The 21,338-nt window shown below is 49.3% G+C and overlaps 2 protein-coding genes across 40 annotated transcripts in view; one reads left to right on the top strand and one right to left on the bottom strand.

The window, feature by feature from the left end:
* Mok (MOK protein kinase) overlaps positions 1 to 15,535 on the top strand; it is a 38,555-nt gene extending 23,020 nt beyond the window's left edge. For 12 of the 33 annotated variants that reach the window (XM_052739009.1, XM_052739012.1, XM_052739011.1 and 9 more), the window contains 8 exons: positions 7,905 to 7,983; positions 8,099 to 8,147; positions 9,337 to 9,515; positions 11,280 to 11,381; positions 12,385 to 12,558; positions 13,154 to 13,268; positions 14,929 to 15,126; positions 15,210 to 15,535. In XM_052739009.1, coding sequence (XP_052594969.1) covers positions 7,905 to 7,983; positions 8,099 to 8,147; positions 9,337 to 9,515; positions 11,280 to 11,381; positions 12,385 to 12,558; positions 13,154 to 13,268; positions 14,929 to 15,126; positions 15,210 to 15,290 — 977 coding nt within the window. In that variant the 3' untranslated portion in view covers positions 15,291 to 15,535. Of the gene's footprint in view, positions 1 to 7,904; positions 8,056 to 8,098; positions 8,148 to 9,336; positions 9,516 to 9,553; positions 10,019 to 11,279; positions 11,382 to 12,384; positions 12,559 to 13,153; positions 13,643 to 14,928; positions 15,127 to 15,209 lie in introns of those variants that run through there. The other 21 variants (XM_052739018.1, XM_052739032.1, XM_052739022.1 and 18 more) reach the window with 9 other exon arrangements.
* Positions 15,536 to 19,235: 3,700 nt separating this feature from the next.
* The window catches only part of Wdr20 (WD repeat domain 20), a 65,475-nt gene continuing 63,372 nt past the window's right edge, over positions 19,236 to 21,338 (bottom strand). For 3 of the 7 annotated variants that reach the window (XM_052739008.1, XM_052739004.1, XM_052739005.1), the window contains one exon: positions 19,236 to 20,040. In XM_052739008.1, coding sequence (XP_052594968.1) covers positions 19,987 to 20,040 — 54 coding nt within the window. In that variant the 3' untranslated portion in view covers positions 19,236 to 19,986. The other 4 variants (XM_052739006.1, XM_052739001.1, XM_052739007.1 and 1 more) reach the window with 2 other exon arrangements.

Here is a 21,338-nt window from a genome sequence, read left to right as displayed (position 1 = left end):
CCAGTAGCCGGGGGATTGTGTAATTGTAGAAACTGAAGCATTTCTTTCTATATCTACCTACAGAGACTCTGAAAGACATGCTGTTAGACCAACAGACACTCATTGTTGACAGTTCCCCAAACAGGCCTGACTTGTCTGGCTGCTGTGCAGGGTGCCAGTCACTGAAACTTTTGCAAAAGGCAGTTTATTCTCAAGGTGGCCAAGTATGATGGAGACCCAAGTCCCCAAATCTGTTGATAGGACCTGGGTCTATTTTAGGGACAGAGGTAGGTGGGAGAAAGTGTTGGGGTGGAGCAGTCAGAGGTCTGTGCACAGGTAATCAAATTTCCTGGCTTTTCCTGGGACACAGTTCAGAAGTGAAGGTGTCAGTGTGGTCCGAAGGTGAACTTTTCACCCTCCTAATGTAGGAAGCTGCCCTGGGTACTGGGACAGGCCCAAGGGAAGAGTCAGGGATTTTAACAAAGTGGCCTTCAGGTCCCCAAGAAGGAAAGTATGCAAGTGTTATCACCATGATCCACTTGTGGGAGGCGTCACCTACAGCAAAACAGTCGGGGAAACAGTGTTTCATTCACCTGCAGGACCTCCGCAATGAGTGGTCTCTGAAGCTATCCAAAAGCAAGTAGCCAAGAAGGAGCCTGAGCCTTAGAAGGAAGGCAGAGTTGAGGGTGTTAAGTGTGCAGGGAAGGACCCAGTGTGTTCACAGGCTGGTCATGCCCAGAGTTGGGAGGATTCTAAGTGCTGCTGGTGGTGACATTCATATTCTCTCTCTCTCTCTCTCTCTCTCTCTTTCTCTCTCTCTCTCTCCCCCCATAGTACTAACTGTCCCGGAATTTACCATGTAGACATGTAGACCAGGCTGGCCTCAAACTCACAGAGATCCACCTGCCTCTGCCTCCCAAGTGCTGGTGTTGGGGATTGAAGGCCTATGTCACCATGCTTGGCCAGTGGTTACATTATTGAGAATGGTTCACAGTCCTTGAAAGTTGTTTCTGAACTTTGAAAGATACAGATTGCCGGGCGGTGGTGGCGCACGCCTTTAATCCCAGCACTCGGGAGGCAGAGGCAGGTGGATCTCTGTGAGTTCGAGACCAGCCTGGACTACATACAGAGTGTGTTCCAGGAAAGGCGCAAAACTATACAGAGAAACCCTGTCTCGAAAAACCAAAAAAGAAAGATACAGATTTACAGTGATAAGCACTTTTCTGTAAATGCCTAATAGAGGCTTGTGGCGTTTAATGTGTTGAAGTATCTTTCACAGGCCAAGGACTCTGTTGTCTGCACTGAATCTAAGTTGTTGCCAGCCATACTAGGCATCCTAGATGTTAAAATCTGGATAAAGCAGCTGGCAGCATTTACAATGCATTTACTATTGAAAGACACACCATGATTCCAGAGTTAGTAACACATAGGGGCCGGTGTCTTAGAGTCAACAAACTGTAGGCTGTTACTACAGCTGACTGCCAATGGCTGTTCACACTGCTCAGGTGCTGTTTTTTGTTTGTTTTTGTTTTTTTGAGACAGGGTTTCTCTGTGTAACAGCCCTGGCTGTCCTGGAACTCACTCTGTAGACCAGGCTAGCCTTGAACTCACAGAGTTCCTCCTGCCTTTGCCTCCTGAGTGCTGGGATTAAAGGTGTGCTCCACCACCGCCTGGCTTAAAGTGCTGTTCTTTTTTTTTTTCCAGAGCTGAGGACTGAACCCAGGGCCTTGTGCTTGCTAGGCAAGCGCTTAACCACTGAGCTAAATCCCTAACCCCAAGTGCTGTTCTTAATACTTATTGAAATACATTTACCCAACATCCCCCACACCCCTGCCTGCTGTTCATATCCCCACTTTTTTTTTTTTTTTTTTTTTTTGGTTTTATCGAGACAGGGTTTCTCTGTGATGTTTTGGTGCCTGTTCTGGATCTCGCTTTGTAGACCAGGCTGGCCTCGAACTCACAGAGATCTGCCTGGCTCTGCCTCCCAAGTTCTGGGATTAAAGGTGTGCTCCACCACTGCCCGGCCATATCCCCACTTTTATGATGAGGAAATCAAAGAGCAGAGAAAAAAGCATCTTGCCCAAGGCTGTCTACCTGATAAGTGGTAGAGCTTGGCCTTGAGCTGAGCCTGGCTCCAGAGAGAAACTGCCATTGGTCCTGTTTCTGTCATTTCTACAGATGAGCTAATTGAAGTTTGAAGGATTAGTAATCCAGGTAGAGCTCTTCAGGTAGGACAGAGCTGGCATTGAGACGCAAGTGTGTGAAACCTGTGCTCTGTTCCCTGGCCCAGCTTGGGCTTCCAGTTAGTCTCCCCAGATTGTTTGTGCATGCTGATGACAGTGTGGACCGACTGAAAGCTCTGGGTCGCTAAAACTTTTGCTTCAGATGGCAGTCACGTGACTTCAAGGTCCGCATTAGAGCACTCGGTAGCACTGCCACATACTGAAGAACAATCACACAGCGACGGGGAGACCATGCTGGCTTTAGTGGGTTGTCTGCTCGCACAGTGTGACATCCAAGGCACATACAGTCTGTGCAGAAATAACTAGAAGAGCGTGTCCTAGGCTGTTTTTCCTTTGTCCAGCAGGTGTCAGGGGAGGCAGGGCGGACTGAGAACTGGAGACTCCTAGGCTTTCCTGGCCTTGTGGTAGAGTCAGATAGAGGCATGATTCCCTGCCATGGGCTGTTCTAGATGTAGTAACACAGTGGACACAGGGTTGCCCTGTATGGATGAAGAGAGACAGCCTCTTGGAGAAAGTCTAGTCAGGTCTCTGGGAACCAGAACGAAGGGCGCTGATTGCTGAGGCCGCAACTGACTGTGGCTGCAGCCCCCTGCCTGCCTTTGCCCCCAGCCTGTCCCCTTCCTCCTCTGAGTGTTTGGTCTTCTAAACCCTGAGACCTCCAGTGACAACAGAGGAAGGGGCTGACTCAGAACGCTTTAGAACACACACCTAGTCAGTGTGCTGGGCCACACGCAGGGCTGTCACTGTAGGGCTGCAGCTTTCTGACGCTGTGGCTGGAGCAGGCTTCCTGAAATGAGTCCGTGACAGTGGGAGAAGCCGGGTCAGAGTTGGCCTGACTGTAAAGTAATACTGTACCACTCTCACAGCTGGTGCTTTGGGTCTTACCCCATGCAGCACACCTGCTAGGAATCATTGCTATACCCGGTGAATGTATATTTGATCAGGTCTGATCCTGTGTACCAACAGGAAGGATGGGAATGTTGCCAGTGCAGCTTCAGCACTTGGCAGGTTTAATTCTACCTTTATTAAGAGGATCTTTCAGTTTTTGTACATATATAAGAGGGAAAACAGATGTAAGCTATGTTTTTTAAATACTTTTTTGCACTTTTGAATTCACCGAATATGTGCAGGTTTCCATGGAGGCCAGAAAAGGGCATCTGATCCCTTGGAGTGGAGCTGGAATTTTAGGCTGTTGTGAGCCACCTGACCTGGGTGCTGGGAACTGAATGTGGGTCCTCAGCAAGAGCAGGATGCAGGCTTAACTGCTGAGCCTTCTCTCCAGCCCTGTTGGCTCTCTGTGTTACAGTATTCCTAGTCCTTTTTTGAATGTCTGACTCAGAATGACTGACATCTGTTTTCTTGACCATCATTCTCTGCCATTCAGAATATGGGTGAGACAACACATCACTGGAATACTTCTTCTAAAAGGATGACACCATCCTAGTAGGGAGTTCTGTGGTTGGTTTTATTGGCCTATATTAATTATACATAGTGATGGGCTCTATTTACATTTTCACACATGTCTATAGTGTGTTTTGAACTTATTTGCCCTGTCTGCCATCTTTGTCCCTCCTTGGTTCCTGCTGATACCATTCCTATTCCCAACCAGTCCCTCTTCTGAGCTGGGCGTGGTGGCACACACCTTTAATCCCAGCACTTGGAAGGCAGAGGCAGGTGGATCTCTGAGTTTGAGGCCAGCCTGGTCTACAGAGTGAGTTCCAGGAAAGCCAGGGCTACAGAAAAACCCTGTCTTGAAAAAGAACAACAACAACAACAAAACCAAAAACAACTAGCCCCTCTTCCTTCTTGTACTTTCTTACCTTTTTTTTTTTTTTTTTTTAATGGAGTTTTTCTGTGTAGCCCTGGCTGACCTGGAACTTGCTTTGTAGACTAGGGTTGTAGTTTCACATCTTTAAAAAATATTTATTTTTATGTTATGAGTGTTGGCTTGCATGTATGTGTGTGCATCAGGGGTGTGCTTATTTCTTCCTGTGTGTGAGACCCAGTGAGTTTAGGGCTGGTCATAGGAGCACGGGTGAGAGGTTATCCACAGGAGCATGGGCACGGTACCAGAAGATTCACCACTGAACAAAATGGCTCCATTGAGTGCCCATAGATCCTGAGGGAGGAGTGGGGCCCCATGAGCTCCTCGTCCTTCTCTAATAGGACGTTAATGGTGGGACTCTAGTGCAGGTAGTCACATCTGCTGTGAGTCAATAGAGCAGTGGCCTTGTCGTGTCTAGGAGACAGCGTCCATAGCGCTCTACCCCCATCTGGTCTTTCCTTCTTCCCCCTCCCCCTTCCGCAGTGTTCCCTGAACCTTGGGAGTTTGTTTCTTGTGGCTGAGTCCAGCAGTTGCCTGTTCTTAGCACATCACCAGTTCTGACTCTGCAGCCCTCCTGTTGGGGAGGAATTATGGAAAGTGTGCTACAGATAGCCTGTGTTAGGATACAGCATGTGCCTAGAGTCCATGCTCAGCCCTGGACTTTTGATGTCCTCCATAGGCGCCTGTACCTTACTGTTTGGCTGGAAAATGGAGAGCTCTTAGTGTCCACCTCTGGAGGTTGCCTTGAGCCTTAAAATCACATGTGTGAAGTGTGGAGAGCAGTGTCCCACCCACAAGTGTCTTCAGTGACCAGTGATCATCTATCTCCATCAGTGTCACTTTGCAGTTTACAGTGTGTGGTGTAGTTTGTGTGTAAGCAGAGTGTTACAGACTGCAGTGTGGTTCTGCCTTTGATGATCTTATTCAGTGAGCCAAGCCCTGTTTGAGAGGTGAAGAAATTCAGTGTCTTCAAACAAAACTGAAATATTTCCATTTTCAGTCACCTAAGATGATGCATCTTTAAAGCACAGAACCAGAAGGGCTGTGTCCTTGAGTTTGCCATGGCTGACAAGGGAGGGCCACCTAGACATTCAGGCTCTGATCAGATCTGGCATCCTAGCTACTGTCATGTCTCCCCTCTGGTCCACAGTTCTCTGACTCTTCGCTCAGAGCCTTTGTGAGATACCAGGTGCTCCTTGGGTCACACGGGGGCATGCTTGTATACACACATGCTGCGGGCATGACCCCTAGGCCTCCAGTATGGAGGACCATTGGCTCTGCTGTGCTGAGTCCAGCATGTGACCTCTGCACCTGACCAGAAAGCCAGGCTTTGGCTGGAGGACAGGGGTTTTATGGGAGTGTGTGTGCTGGAGAGCCTGTCACAGTGCAGGCCGGTTTTCCTTCAACTGCCCCTGACTTACAGTGAACGCCGATCACTGCTTGCTTAAGATGTTTTACATAACTAAGATTGTGTGTGACATTCCACTGAGCCTTCTGAGTGACAGTATTCTGAAAATGTACTTGTAGAAGACTCTAGCTATGCAGATGAGGGAAGTAGCATTTGGGTTTTCCACTGCTCCAGCAGATGGGGTTCTCCAGTTTACTAATGACGCCTTTCTTTTTGTTTGCTTTGGACTGTTTGAAAAGAAACTGGTAGGAAGGAGACATACGCTGGGCCTGAGAGGGCTGGGATCTGTGTGGGATGACTGGACAGTGGGTGGTTAGGCCACTCCTTTCTAGGGTGTGGACTCTCCTCACTGGTGTTGTATTGTTCCCCTGGTGCCTAACTCCCGTGAGGACACCTGCCTAGGGGAGAGAGCTGGCCCCAGTCCCCTGGGCTTGGCTGAAGGGAACTAAGGAATATCAGAGGGCTGCGTAGCTGATCAGGACTCATGCTGGGGCCCAGGACAGATAAGAAACTAGATTCTTGGACCCCATGCCCATGCTTGGGACTTCTAGACCTAAGTGTGGGCCTTAGCATCTGCTTTTCTTACACATCACCAGATGGCTGTGGTGCACAGCAGTGACTTCCTACCTAACACATCACCAGATGGCTGTGGTGCACAGCAGTGACTTCCTACCTATCACCAGATGGCTGTGGTGCACAGCAGTGACTTCCTAACAGCCCAAGCTCCCAAGTCCAGTTCAGATGATAAAATACCCGCTTCATGCACTCGGGAGGCAGAGGCAGGCAGATCTCTATTAGTTTGAGGCCAGCATGGTCTACAAAGTGAGCTCCAGGGCAGTCAGGGATGTTAACAGAGAAACCCCACCTTGAAAAACCAAAAAATTAAAAAAAAAATTAATATCTGCTGAGTGTGGACTGGTGGGATGGCTAACCGGGTAAAAGTGCTTGCTGCCAAGCCTGTTAACCTGCCTGAGCTGGTTTTCAGGTTGTCCTCTGATCTCAGCACGTACACACACACACACACACACACACACACACACACACACACACACACACACAATTAAATAAATGTGAATTAAAAAAATAATTGGCCAGATGTGGTGGTTCAGACCTTTAGTCCTAGCACATGGCAAGTAGAGGCCTATGGATCTCTGTGAGTTTGAGGCCAGCCTGGTCTATACAGTGAGTTCTAAGCCAGCTAGGACTACATAGAGAGACCCAGTCTCAAAAATACCTAAAAGTAAATAAATCAATAATACAGATAAAAGATTTGGATACATAATGCAGAACATAACTGCAAAGTGCATTCCCATAAATGGATCAGTATGAAGGCAGGTGTGAAGCAGGAGCTCTGGGGTGCACAGGACAGAGGGACTTGGTGGGGAGGGTCCAGTCTAATTCAGATGTCCGAACCAATGTGTGAGCCCAGCAATGACCTAAGGAGAGCCCAACTCCAGCAGGTGTGCAGGAGATGAAAGTTACTTGCTCAGGCTGTCCTGAAACAGGGAATCTTCCTGCCTCGGCCCCCCAGTGCTGGGTTCCACATTTCTGTCATTATACTCGGTCTCTGTTTTCTTTATATAGAACAAAGTTTTTTGACACAGGGTCTGATTCTGTAGTCCAAGCTGGCCTCAAACTTGTGGGGATCCTCCTGCCTCAGCTTCCCAAGTTCTGAAATCAAAGACATAGGCCATTATTATGACTGGCTTTTTTTTGTGTGTGCTGGGGAATGCACCTAAGACCTAAGCACTCTAAGCAAGTGATGTGCAACTGAGCTATATCCCTGGCTCTGTAGATACTAAGTTACAAAATCCCCCAAGCTTAAGAAAGCTAACAAAAAATCTTAATTTTTTTTTTTTTTTTTTTGAGACAGGGTTTCTCTGTGTAGCTTCGGTGCCTGTCCTGGAACTCGATCTGTAGACCAGGCTGGCCTCAAACTCACAGAGATCAGCCTGCCTCTGCTTCCCGAGTGCTGGGATTAAAGGTGTGAGCTACCACACCTTTCAGAGATCTGAAAACTAAATTATTTTCTGTTGTTGTTTTGAGAGAACTGGCTCCCACAACTTGTCCTCTGACTGACAAACACGCTGTGCCCTACCTGTGCTCTCCCCTAACTAAAGGTTTAAAAGTTAAGTGGTGTGTTTATAAGTGCACTCCATATTTCCTAAAAATGCTTCAGGTTATTTTTCACAGAGAAACCTGAGTTGTCACATACTTTATTTATTTATTTATTTATGAGCCAAGGTCTTGTGTAGTTCAGGCTAGCCTCAAACCCATCATATGGTGGAGGATGACCTTGAACTCCTGATCCTCTGGCCTGTCTCCTAAATGCTGGGATTACAGGTGTGTGCTGCCACCCCAGCCCACAGGATTTATGTTTATTTCATAAAGGGGTATACTGTGTGTGTGGCATTGGTAAACATATTGGCCCATTTCCTTGACTGCACAGGAAGAAGACATCCATTATCGGAGAAAAAGATCATGCATTACATGTACCAGTTATGCAGATCACTGGACCACATGCACAGGTAGCTGGGAGGGGGCGGGTCCCCACCAGCGTGCAGGGACACGGCCCCAGGAGGAGACTTTGGATCAGTGAGGTGCCAGTCATTCTCTTCATTCTTTCTTTAATACTCAATGCAGAAACGGGATATTTCACAGAGATGTAAAACCAGAAAACATACTAGTAAAGGTAAAAACTTATATAGAAACTTGATATCTAATAAAGGTAGAACATAAAGTTGTGAATGTTTTCTTCTTTCTAGATTTATTTTTATTTTTAACTAAGTGTGTATGTGTTTGGCTGGGTGACGGTGGTGGTGGTGGTAGTCGTGGTGGTGGTACACACCTCTAATCCCAGCACTTGGGAGGCAGAGGCAGGAGGATCTCCGTGAGTTTGAGGCCAGCCTGGTATACAGAGCTAGTTCCAGGACAGCCAGGACTAAACAGAGACCCTGTCCTCGAAGGGAAAAAAAAGTGTGTGTGTTTGAGTGTGGGTCTGTACACAAAAGTGTAGGTACTCATGGAAGAGCCAAGATTTGAAAGCTCTAGAGCTGGAGTTCTGGATGGTGGTGAGCTGCCGTGTGGTACTGGCAGCTGAACCTGGATCCTCTGCAAGAGCAGTACAAACTCTTAACCACAGAGCCATCTCTCCAGACTCAGAATATAAAATTTGATTCACTGGATAAGTCTTCTGTCCCAGAAAGCTGGAAATTATGGTTTGGGTTTGAGTTTTGTGGTTCTGGAATAGAACCCAGGGCCTTGTCCATTCTAGACAGACTTTGTGCCCTGGCCTGGGTTAGATGACTTTGTTCTGTCAGTTTGTAAAAGGAGGCTTGCTTTAGCAAACGCTGTCAGCATTACAGACTGTCCTCCTGGAAGAATGCAATAGAAGGAGGCACTTTTGCTCAGTAGACAGCCACTCCCTGTCTGGAAATGGAAATAGCCATTCTCCATGCTGAATGTCAGCTTGGGAGAGGGAGAGTTTGGGGGGCCTCCAAATTTGAGATTTCTCAGACTTGAGGTCTTTTCTGAAGTCTCCTTGCTACCCAAATTGAAAGTGTCCCACGCATGGTTTCTCTGACTTGCTATCAGAAGAGACCCCTTGACCACATGGCTGCAAGACGCTTGTGTGCAGTGAGGCTAGAACAGAACCACCCAGAGGATAGAAGTGACTGGTGAAGGGACTCGTCTGGATTTAGCACTTTCCAAACACATGGACATTTGTATTCTTCCACTGGAGTCACTTAAAAAGCCTGCACATTATGTTCTATGAGCTGCTTAGATGCTGGGATTTTCCTGTAGTTTGTATGTTTGAAACGGTTTGTGTGATAGTGGCTATAGATTAAGATAGAGTCAATCCTGCTCTCTCTCCCTTGCAGCAGGATGTCCTGAAACTAGGGGACTTTGGGTCATGCCGGAGTGTCTATTCCACGCAGCCCTACACAGAGTACATCTCTACCCGGTGGTACCGGGCCCCAGAGTGTCTTCTCACCGATGGGTTCTACACATACAAGATGGACCTGTGGAGCGCTGGCTGTGTGTTCTACGAGATTGCCAGGTAGAGCAGGGCTAGCACCTGAGCCTGATGTACCGCACAGAGTGACGTGGGCAGGTCCCATGGTGAGGCTGGGCAAGGCACTTGCCAGCTCTTCCTTTAAGCTCCAGGATGCGGTCATTCTGGTTCCGCTTGGTTTCTACTGCACTGGGCTCTCCTTCAGCAGGCGGTTGCCTAGGGTTTCATCTCGGTTCTTGCCAAGTACTTGTCCTTACTTGCATGACCTGGGCAGCAGTACCCAAAGGCCTGGTGGCAGGGTGGGACTGGGGGTGTGGCTTGATCATGCAGTGACCACAGGCAAGATGAGAGAAACAAGGCACCGCCACCTTTGATCCTCCTGTGGAGAGGCGAGAGCAAGTGGCCTGCCGCAGTGTGGGCAGGAGGCTCCTTCTGGCACGGTTGGACTTTTCTAGAAAGCCCCAGCTCACTCTTCCTCTGACCTTTTGATACCATTCCTGGGAAGAACAGGGGCTGAGACACAGACTGAGGGGTTGTCGCACTCAGAGGTGAGTGCTGTCCCCCTTAATCAGGCCTTGGGAGGAGTGGGTAACAACCTTTACTCACGGTGGATCTTCACATGAAGTGTCAGCACAGACAGGGACCCAGGGGTCACCAGTCCCACCTGCTCTTCTGACTGCTGTGGATCATGGTGTGGACATGCACTTCCGGCCTTCTTTGGTACTAATATGTGTATACTAATAATGCCGTTTGGAAAGCCCAGTGGTGACTTTACTGAGGCTGTAAATGCCAACAGACAATTCTTTGTCATGTGCTAAGTTTGGAAGGGTATTACAGGACAGATAATTAAGAGCAGCAACATTGCAGCAGCCAGCAACATCTGAGCAAAATTTCAGACAGCCACAGGTGAGCCATTAGTAAACCTGTCCTGTGCCTCAGAGCTAATTTTTAATCTCTCACAATGTCCCCTTTGGCCATGATGCTAAAGAGTCCTGCTGCCAGAGTTGTAGTTTAAGTTTTTGTTGTGGCATGGAAGGGGATCCTATCCTCAGATCAGAACAGCTCGGAGCGGAAGGCCTCTTGAGACTTATTGCCAACATACTTGACTTCAGCCACCTGCAGGTTCTCAATCAACTCTGTGGGCTACAGGAGGGTCTTTGTAGTTTATGGCATTTTGCAATAGAGAAATGAGGGTGTTGGACTGAGGGGAGAGATCTGTTGACTGCCTCTTAAGAAATTCCTTAGGGGGCTGGAGAGATTCTCAGTGGTTAAGAGCACTGGCTGCTCTTCCACAGGACCTGGGTCCAATCCCCAGCACCCATATGATGTCTCATACCATCCATAATTCCAGTTCCAGGAGGTCTGATGTCCTCTGGGCATCCTGGGCACCTGGCAGGCACATGTGCACAGACATACTTGCAGGCAAAACACCCGTACACAGAATTTTTAAAAAATTTAGAAATTATAAGTTTAGGCTAGGCAGTGGTGGTACACGCCTTTAATCCCAGCACTTGGGAGCAGAGCCAGGCAGATCTCTGTGAGCTTGAGGCCAGCCTGGGCTACAGAGCAAGTTCCAGGACAGCCAGGACCCTGAGAAACCTTGTTTTGAAAAACAAAAACAAAACAAACAAACGAATTAAGCTTAAAGACGTCTTTCAAAAAAAGAAGGAAGAAAGAAAAAGAAATAGTCGGGGCAGTAGGGAAGGCTCTCCCGGCCAGAGGCTTGCTGTGTGCTTCAGGCTACTTGTGTGGGCTGAGCTGGTGGAGGTGGCCTGCCTCACTGCAGCGCCCCTTCTTGTGTCCCTGCAGCCTGCAGCCCCTCTTCCCTGGTGTGAATGAACTGGACCAGATCTCAAAAATCCATGACATCATTGGCACACCTTGTCAGAAGACCCTCACCAAGTTCAAACAGTAAGTGTATGTGTCCTGGAGGCTGCTGTGCGTCCACTGTCGGGGCCAGCCTTTCTACAGCAGGCCAGGGATGGTGCCTAGAGCTCTCCCATGACCCCAGGACACTTTCTGGGCCACCCACCCATTTGGGCTCCTGCTGTGAGAGAGGAGCCAGCCATCTCATTCTTCCTGGAGTCACAGAAAGCTCTCTAGTCTCCCAGGAAGGCCTGGTGTTGGGTTTCATCCCCAGAGCGTTTATATAGGCCTTAGGTCTGCTTGGGTGAGAACTGCTGCTTGTTAGAAAGGCTGTCAGTGGTGACTTCCTGGGCCGCCAGTCAGCAGCAGGAGGGTGCCGGTGACGCCCAGCCCTTGCAGCCCCATTGGAGTTTTGATTTGATGATAGATGAAGCTGAGGACTGTAGGGGGCGGGGACTTGCTAGGAGAGATCTCCCAGAAGCCCCATGGTCCAAGGAAGGTCAGTAGAGAAGCCACCCTCTTTGTTTTCTCCTATTCACCTTAATTTTAGTCACACAGGAAGGTGAAGTTTCTGCTTCAACAGGCAAGGGAGTCTTTGTACATTTATAGCACATGCATCCTTGTTTACTAGTTTATTTTTTGGAGTAGTTTTAGTACAGCCAAAGCAAACAGGAAATGCAGAAATCCATCCCTTGCACAGCCTCCCTGCTAGCTCCGAGCAGTGTGTTTTATCCAGTAGTTGAGCCTGCACTGATGGTTGGGTTCTCTGAATTCAGGAGGTGTACGTTCTCTTAGCCCATCACCCTTTTTTAAAGCCCAGGTTGGCCTCAGATTCTTTATGTAGCCGGGGCTGGCTTTGAACACCTGGTCCTTTTCCCTCTACGTGGCAGTGCTACGGTTGCAGCCATGTCCCAGTACACCCAGCCTGACGTGCTTCCTTGGAGGACTGAACTCTTACCGTCAGTGCAGGGCCCTTAGAGGCAGGGGGACGAACACCAGTGCTCTAATAATGGCATGATGATTTATTATCATTGGGCTTTCAATACAGGTCGAGAGCTATGAGTTTTGATTTTCCTTTTAAAAAGGGATCAGGAATACCTCTACTGACAACCAATTTGTCCCCGCAATGCCTCTCCCTCCTGCATGCAATGGTGGCCTATGACCCTGATGAACGAATCGCGGCTCACCAGGCCCTTCAGCACCCCTATTTCCAGGTGCAGAGGTAGGATTTCTGGTAGATTGCCCAGTGATGAGTGGGAAGTCTTGGTTTATGAGACCCATGGGGAAGGAACTGGCCTGGGAACAGCTCTATCCTGACAGGGGTCAGTGTCTCTGTGATGTGTCCTTTCTCTAATGAGGCAGTTAGCAGCTTCCCAGCACAGGAAGGAGGGCTCTGGGGCTGCTTTGGGGTAGATGTCAGAGCCCCAGTAGGTCAGCTCCCTGGAAAAGCCTGGTACACATCCAGGATGGACAGCATGACTTCACTGATTTTCAAGTGGCCACCTAGCTCTAGAAGTCTTTTCTGAGTGCTCGGTGGGAGGAGCTTACCTAGGCCACCTAACTTCACACATCCACACACTCCTGAATTGACTGTTTGGCCCTAGGAAGGCCATGTATAATACTGCATGCTTAAAAGACAGCCTCTGTTCCCAGCCCAGACAGCATTGGGTTTGTACAGGAAGGGAAGAAAGGCCTCTGGTAGCTCACGTGGAAAGAAGTGTGAATGATCACTCATAATGGCAGATTTGTAGGTGAAGGGAACAGCTAAGCTCTGGAGCCATTATCGTAGGTGGCCACATTCTTTTCCTTCCCTGTAGGGCAGCTGAGACACAGACCCTGGCCAAACACAGAAGAGCTTTCTTCCCCAAGTTCCCCATGGTGCCAGAGTCATCCAGGAATAACTGGTCATTCTCAAAGGAGGGCAGAAAGCAGGTATGAGCTGAAATCAGTGAGCTGGGTGAAGACTGGAAGCCTTTGCGTAGCTTGTGTCTGAGAAGGCCACCACAAGTTGTGAGGTGGTGACACCTCTTCCAAAGGGCATCATGTCAGCTGAGATCTGAACACCATGGTCTCATGTTAGGAATATTCTAATTGCTCTATGGACCTGGCTCCATCTACCTAGGCCCTTTCTGCCTCACTAGCTACAGACCCATGGCTAACAGAACATGGGAGTAAGCCTGGAGAGGGGACCCTTCCATGACTATCTGACCTGATGGCCACGTGCAGGTGCCTGTTCTGGACCAAAGCCCTTTGTGGGCACACCTGCTTTTCTCCTGAGAAGCCACAGTAGCCCCTAGCTACAGTTGGTGAGCGCACTATCATGAGGAGCATCACCCTGGTTAGCGGGGGGGGGGGGGGGGGGGGGGGGGGGGGGGGGGGGGGGGGGGGGGGGGGGGATGGTTTTGCATTCTTCCTAGTTAGACATGCCAGCTTCACCGTGCAGTCTCCTCGTCTTTTTCACCTCTCTGGCTGCATCCTGACATGTGGTGCCCATGTGCTGAGTTCTGCCAACTGTACAGCCTGGGGCTAGTACCCAAATTCTACCTGTGCATTCACTGTTTGGGCCTCTCACCAGTCAGGTGCTCCTCCTACCTTACTGAGTCTCTGTCCGTGGCAGCGGCTGATCACGTGGATCCATTGCAGCCAGTGTCTCCCAGAGCTTTGACTGCTGTGCCCAGTCAGGCCTGTGGACAGCTGTTCCCACATACCGGGAAGCAGGTGTACAGGGCAGTACCATCTCCTACATTCCCCCAGACTTTAATTCCCATGGCTCTCCTTCCCAGGGGGCCTGCAGCTCCCTCGGATGTCCAGGCCCACATGGTAACCTCCCGTCCCTCAGCTGTGTCACTGCTTGCCCTCAAACTCTTGTCTGCTGGCACGCCTCCATCCCGACTCACCTCCAAAGTGAAGCCACATCCAAGGCGGGCACTTGTTTCTGAAGGCTATGCCTGTCTCCTGGCTGTGGCTTGCGAGCCACAACTCAATGAGGTACCTAATGTGGCAGAATCTTATTCCAGGGAGCTGCACACTGACCATCTTTTCCACATTCTCTTCACATGCTAGGCATTCTTTTCAGTACTTAAAAAATGCAGAAACTACTGGGCATGGTGGAACACACCTTCAATCCCAGCACTCAGGCAGAAGCAGGCAGATCTTGGTCTACATGGCAAGTTCCAGGCCACCCAGGGCTACATAGTGAGAGCTTATCTCAAAAGCAAGTAAGCAAACAAATGCAGAATCATTCTTACCCTGAAGCTGTACAAAAGCCTACTGGGGTCAGCTTAGCCCAGAGTGATAGCTGTGGTGCTTTAAGCCTGCCCTTGCCCATCACCTCACTGCAGGTTGGCCAGAGCTCAGCCTTAAGGCTGCGTTGAGGGCCAGTGCTTGATAGGAAATGCAGAATACAGGAGGACCCCTGGGAGGCGCTGCCTTTGCTTGTAGGGTTTGGGGAGTCTGCCCCCACACACGGGTGTCTGTTCACCATAGTCTCCATCCTGGCTCTAGCCAAGAAGTTTGATGTGGCAAAAGAGCTTCCTTTGCTTGAGCCGATTCCTGAAGGGGAACTAACTGATCAGTGTTCTGTTTCAAAAAGCAGCCCCTGAGGCAAGAGGAGGGCCATGCCAGAAGACAAGGGCCAGCCAGCTTGATGGAGCTGCCCAAACTGAGGCTGTCCGGAGTAACCAGACTGTCGTCATGTTCCAGCCCTGCACTGCGGTCAGTGCTGGGCCCTGGAGCGAACGGAAGAGTCCCTGTGTTGAGACCCTTGAAGTGTGCTGGTGTGAACAAGAAGGTAGTAGTCTCTAGCTTCTCTGTGGGGCTGCTCGAGGGCCTGGCCTCGACCTCCACTCAGTGTCTGTGGTTCTTCTTTACCAGACAGACACGCAGAAAGCCATCAAACCTCACCTGAAACAGTGTCACCTGCCCACGATCAACAGGAAAGGGGGCGAATACTGAACAGCATGCCCCCTGGTCACCCTCTTAGAGAGCAAGGGCAGGCACCATGGGCAGGCTTAGGCCTCTGCAGCTGAGAATGGATGGGCCAGAGGATGCCCTGTGTGCTGGTGGTCCTCATGATGCTTGGTGGCCCAGGACATGCTGCCTAGCAGCCCGTCTGTATCCACGACCTGAAGCCTCGTGTTTGTAACCCCAAAGCAGCTGTACCAAATGTTCCAGTTTAATATATTTGTAAAACCACCTCATTCAAGGGCTTATTTCATTTTCATAATGTAAGGATTTGAGGTGACTTTTTATATGAATCAAAACAGATTGGGCATAGTAGGTAGCTCATGCCTGTAATTCCAGCACTGGGGAGGTGGAGGACAGGAAGAGCCCCGCCTGGGCTACATAGTGAGTATCCCTGCCTAAAAAAAACAAACAAACAAAAAAAAACAAAAAAAAAAAACCAAATAAAAGATAGAACGAAATCTGTGCTGAGTGACTTAGGCTTGGTTGAGAGGAGGCTGTGCACCTGCACCTCCGTGTTTGCCCAACAGGATTGGCAGGTATCTGGGTCTTGTGGCCGTGGGGCCTCACGGGAGTGCTATTGCAGACTGCTGGTTTTCAACTAAAGAATAAGGTATTGTTACAGTTTCTCATCAGAATGTTCTCCATTTTAATGTGTTACAAGCCACTGCTTTGTGTCAGCTGTCCTGAGCTGCAGCTGGGCAGGCTGACATCCCAGCAAGCAGGGCAGGCCTCAAGTGTCCTCTGAGTGAGTTTTGAGTGGTGGCCATGTTGTCTTGATTGCCAGTGCCTAGACTCCCTTAGGGATGCACAGCTAGTCATCTGGTTGTCAGTGCTGTTTGGATCAGGTAGGAAAGTTGGGCACTTTGTGCCTTGGAAAAAGAAGGCTGGGGCTCAGGAGACAAGGAGTGGGCCTGAGTGTTTGCTGCATGAGAAGAGGACCTGAACTCAATCCACAGCATCCACATAAAAACTGGGTACTGCTCTACCCTATAACCCTATCACTAGGGCAGGGAACAGTGCAGGACGGGACAAAGACAGGAGGGTGTCTGGGGCTTGCTGGCCACCAACCTACCCAAACCCAGCAAGCTCCAGGTTCAGTGACTCTCTTGAGGGAACCAATGGGGCCGAGAACAATAAATAACACACTGGGTGTCTTCCTCGTGCTTCTGCACATGGGTGCACACACCAGTACACATACACACACACACACACACACACACACACACACTCAAAGCCCATGTCACTGCAGGGGAGGGATGGGAACACTGTAAAAGAATGGTGCTGAGTGGACTCAAAGTCAAAAGCATTGGTCAGACAGCTGGACTTTGGGACAAGATCCTCCCCAGCCTCTTGGCTTTTGTTTTTGCTCTCGCCGTGTTGGGGGTAGAACCCAGGGCCCCGTGCGTTCTCAGTAACTACTCATTTAGCAGTGGCCTAGGCTCTGCTCAGCCCTATGGGACAAAGGAATTGAGTATGTCTTCTTCATCGTCTTTTCAAATACACCCACTTAAAAAGCGAAAACTTGGCAGGAAGTGTTGAGTCTCAAAAATATCTGACCCCATCTTTCAGGGCTCTACTGGCCCAAGCGTCAGGCCACCAGACAGGTGGGTAGGGGCAGTGCCAGGAGCCAAAGGGCAATGAAGCTGTAGGAGGAAGATGTGGGACAGCAGAGGGCAGTGTGTGGGCATGGAGCACTGTGGGTATGGATGTCCAGCATAGGCAGGTTCAAAACCAGAAATGAGGCTTAGAATGGACAGAGCCAGGGCCTGGTGGGTGTCTCCTGCTCATCTGAAAGCATAGTGTGGCTCTGGCAAAGGACTGTCCGGCCTTTGCCGTTGGCTTAGGAGTCTCAGTCCAGTAGGCATTAACCAGGCTTGCAGCCAGTCCAGCACAGAAGGGACCGGACACGGAAGCCAGCAGAGTGGCCAGGACAGAATGGCCCAAAGTAGGACCTGCAAGGCCAGCAAGCTGAGCTGAGGGGGAGGAGGTTGGGCAGAACTAGAACCTGGAAAGGCTGCACTAAGGACTCGAGGGGAGACCTCTTGGCTTTCTCTGCCTCCTGTGGGCCTAGCATAGCAGCCCAGTGCATCATGGGTTCTCCCGTGCAGCAGAATTTGAACAGCAACTTCTTGCCAAGTGTTTGAATTGTCACCACAGCATTCTGTGATGGAAAGGCAATGAAGTCCCATCCTTCCCTTCTACCATGGTAGACGTGATGACGCAGCCTTCCCTCTAGCCTAGGCCCGACACATGGAGTGACATCCATCAAGTCCTACAGTACCAGGTAAGTGAGCTGTCACTTCCTATGGCTCCAGGACCTGCTGTACACTGTCTGTCTGTGGTGTTAGGGCAGTTATAAGACCATCTGGAAGGCTAGGGACTAATCAGAAAAGTTAGTTACTGGTGTAGTCATCTGAGGGACACTGGGACACGTGACAGCTTAGTACAGCTGGTCAAATGGGAAGAGGACGACAGACCCGAGTGGCAGTTAGTGAGAGCTGTGGAATACAGCTGGAGCATCTCTTCAGGAGGTGCTTCAGTTTCCACACAAGTCTGTGCTGCCTTGCTGTCAACGTGACTTCCTCCCATCATGTCCTACAGAGGTGGAATGGAAATGCTTCGGGAGACTGGCAGGTTCCATGTAGGCTTGGTTTTCAAGAGCAGCTCCTAATCACCTTCTTGAGATGTTCTGGACTCTAAGGGCTGAGTTTTTCTTTGTAACCAGTGCCCTAAGGTGGCAGGAACAGCAAACTCTGAAACGTGTCAACCCTTTCTTCTAATGTGATCATTCAGAGTACATGATTTCCTTAAACAGTGAGATGGCTCAGTGCTGCCAACCCTCACGACCTAAGGTCGATCACAGAACCCACACGGTAGAAGAAATGACTCCCTCAAGGGTTCTCTGACATCTATATGCATAGAATAGCATACTTATACATGCTGCATTACAAAAGTTGAGTCTTCAGCGAGGCACAGTGCATATATGCTTGTAATCCATGCTCTTGGGACTTGGAAGGCTGAGACAGAAGGATTCCTTTGAGTTGGAGGTAATCTAAACTACACTGTGAGTTCCAGGCTAGCTGGGGCCTGTCAATAACAGACCAAAACAAGAGAAGAAGATGTGGGTCTTAGCATCCTGTGTTACACCTTTCCAGGGCTGAGGCAGCAGCAGAAGCAAGTGGCTTCTTCCCTGGTCTGGGAGCCAGGAACCTAAGGCAAATGAAAACAAACTTGGGCTTGCACTGCTGTGAACTGTGGAGTAGCATCATTCTGCTGCAGCCATGGCTGTTAAAAATTCAGACAACCTAGCAAAAGCCTCATACTTCTTCCATATGTCCCCTATTTAATGGGATCATTTGGAGAAATGTTTCAGACACCTTGTGACTTAGTCTCAGCACATAAATCCTTCAAGGGCCCAGCTCTGTATGATGCTTTAAAAGCTGAGAAAGGTCCTCTTGGCTTGGAAATATGGGCCTTGTCTCTAGGTATCACCTGCAGATGAAGTGGGCCAAGAATTTGACCTGAGCACAAAGATGCACGCCTGCCTGCTGGTCAACCCTCTGGAAGCCCCATGTAATGTCTGAGCTAAACAGTCATGGTGCTGCTGCTGCTGAAGCCGTGGAAACTTAGTGTGTGGTCTCAGCTTTCCAGGACAGCAGGCGGACTCTAAACCATAAGGAAAAGGCCATGTGCTTACACCGGAGTCTCTAGGCCTGGGCAGCTCCACGGTGTGTCGGACTATGAGGACTGGCCCAGAACCAACAATTCTCAAATGAGACATGTTTCTCACAGTCAGCCTTACACCGGACTGACAGTGAGGGACCAAGGAATATGAAATACAAAGAATGAAGCAATTCCATACCAGCCAATGAGTCAGGCCAAAACAAACCAAAAATCACACACAATTTCAGTTAAAAAAGGATAAACAAATAGTATATTCAAGATAATTTTAATATTAATGTTTTTGTGAATTAGAAATATCACTCTTAAATGATGAAAATTACTAGTGAAGTAACTATTTCCCGACTTCAGAATTACATTATTTACACATATAATACAGGCTTGATTGCATTGGAAACAACAGTATTAAAATAAATGTTAACAGATAAAAAGGGTTTCATCACTCCACATTGTGAAGGCTGGGAGTCCACTACCCCCATATCCAAAGTCATTTTCTATTAGCATTAAACTATTTTAAGTGCAAACAATTTTTTAGAATCTATGATTGCAGCATCTGTCTTTTTGAATTATGTATTGAAGTCAGAAGGTGACAACTGTCTTCATGAGTGCATCCCAGGCTGTCTAATGACTACCTAAGGTATAAAATAGATCAGTGCAAAACCAGAGCCAAGTGCTATTTATAACAGTTGAATGTAAGGTTTCTTGTCCAAGAAACATTTGACTTTACACTATGTATATATGTATATATATTATATATGGAATTTAGTTACATTGAATTTTAGAGTAAAAAGCAAGAAAACTCCATTTCTCATTTTTTACTGCAGCCCCAACAGACTGACTTAAAAATGGAAGCAACTCTTTGGGTTAGCAGCTCCACACAGCCCTGCAGACTGCCGCTGCCTGCCGCCTGCATGTGGCTCCAGCGCAGCTCATGGCTCCGTTGTCGTCTGTCACTCCCTCAGTCCACGCGTGTCCGGGGGAGCCTGGGAGCAGCATGCAGCTGCTACACTACAGTCCCACCTGGAGAACTGGCCTGGTTTGGGGATGACAACAAGCCCTGCGAACAAAGCAGTTTACATTAATCCAGCAAGACACAGGGCAGCACAGAGAGCCCCGCTGGTGCTCACCCTTTCCAGTGTTTTCACAGGCTCACATGCCTTTCCAAGGGCTGGAAGCCAGGGCCTGCTCTAACACACTCCCTGTTCCACCTAGCTAATTCCTCTCAGAGCACTGGACTGTGCCTGGAGTGAGGTTCTGTGCCCCCAACACTAGCTAGAAGGAAGATGGAGGTGTTTACTGAGGATCATCGGAGCCTTTAGGAGAGGGCGAGGCACAGACATTGCAGCAGCGGATGGGGTTGCCAGCTCCACCTCAAGCTTGTCAGGGTCAGACCAGGCCCTCAGCCAGGTGGGCCTCCAAGGACAGTCCAGTAGCACTTAAAAAGGCGTTTTCCTTCTGGGGTGTACTTGCTTTCTTTTGAGGGTGCTGAGGTACACCACTAGTTTAGCTGGCCTCTAGTGAATAGGCCCTACAGGTACACAAAAGTAGCTCAGGCCCTGGGTGGTGAGTTCTGCAGCTGCAATGGGTAAGGGCCCTCCCAGCGCCCTCCGAGCTACCTCAGAGCCAAGGGCACTCACAATCCTCAGCACTGATTACTGGGCTGTGGGCAGTTACGTCAGAGCTTGGCACTCATTTCTTAGGAATCTGAAGAGTACAGTAGTGCAGCATTAGAATTAAAAAATGGGTTCCATGGAAACAAACATCCTTGAGCTGTTCTGAAGAATTATTTACTTGTTGAGTATTTATAAATGACAACATTTAATGCTAAGTAAACACTGTCACATTTTCAAAGACTTTCAGTGCAGAAATGAGGGCTGACAGTCCTAAGTGGGTCGTCAGCTTCACCCCACACCTTGTTTGAGGGAGCTAGGAAACAGCTGGCCCACTGCAAGCCATCTGGTTTATAGTTTCTTACCTCAGAGCTGAAATCTATTGATTGGTCTAGACAAAACCAAGAGGCAAGAACGGATGGAATATAGCAACTGGCCCTGCTCTGCATCTGTAGGAGCTCTTACCCCTCAGACCCCTGTTCAGACAATAAGCAAAGAGCCAAACCTCTCATGCCCCTGTAAACCCACCAAGCCAGTGAGGGAAAGCAGAGGCAAACAGGCCCCAGATACAAGAGCCCTGGCCCACCCACCTGAGGTCAAGGACAGAGTACGTGCAGCAGCCACTTCAGTGTGGCCCACTGTGCCGTAACGGCACTGCAGACCGAGGGGCCTTCCCTGTCCCTGCAGGTACTGCCTCTGGCCATGCCAGCCAATGGAGGAGTGCTGCCAGCCATACGGGAGATGC

This window comes from Peromyscus californicus, unplaced genomic scaffold, assembly GCF_007827085.1.
Source record: "Peromyscus californicus insignis strain IS unplaced genomic scaffold, ASM782708v3 Scaffold_15__1_contigs__length_86483966, whole genome shotgun sequence".
In the NCBI taxonomy this organism is placed as follows: Eukaryota; Metazoa; Chordata; class Mammalia; order Rodentia; family Cricetidae; genus Peromyscus; species Peromyscus californicus.
This window is presented reverse-complemented; position numbering and strand designations above follow the sequence as displayed.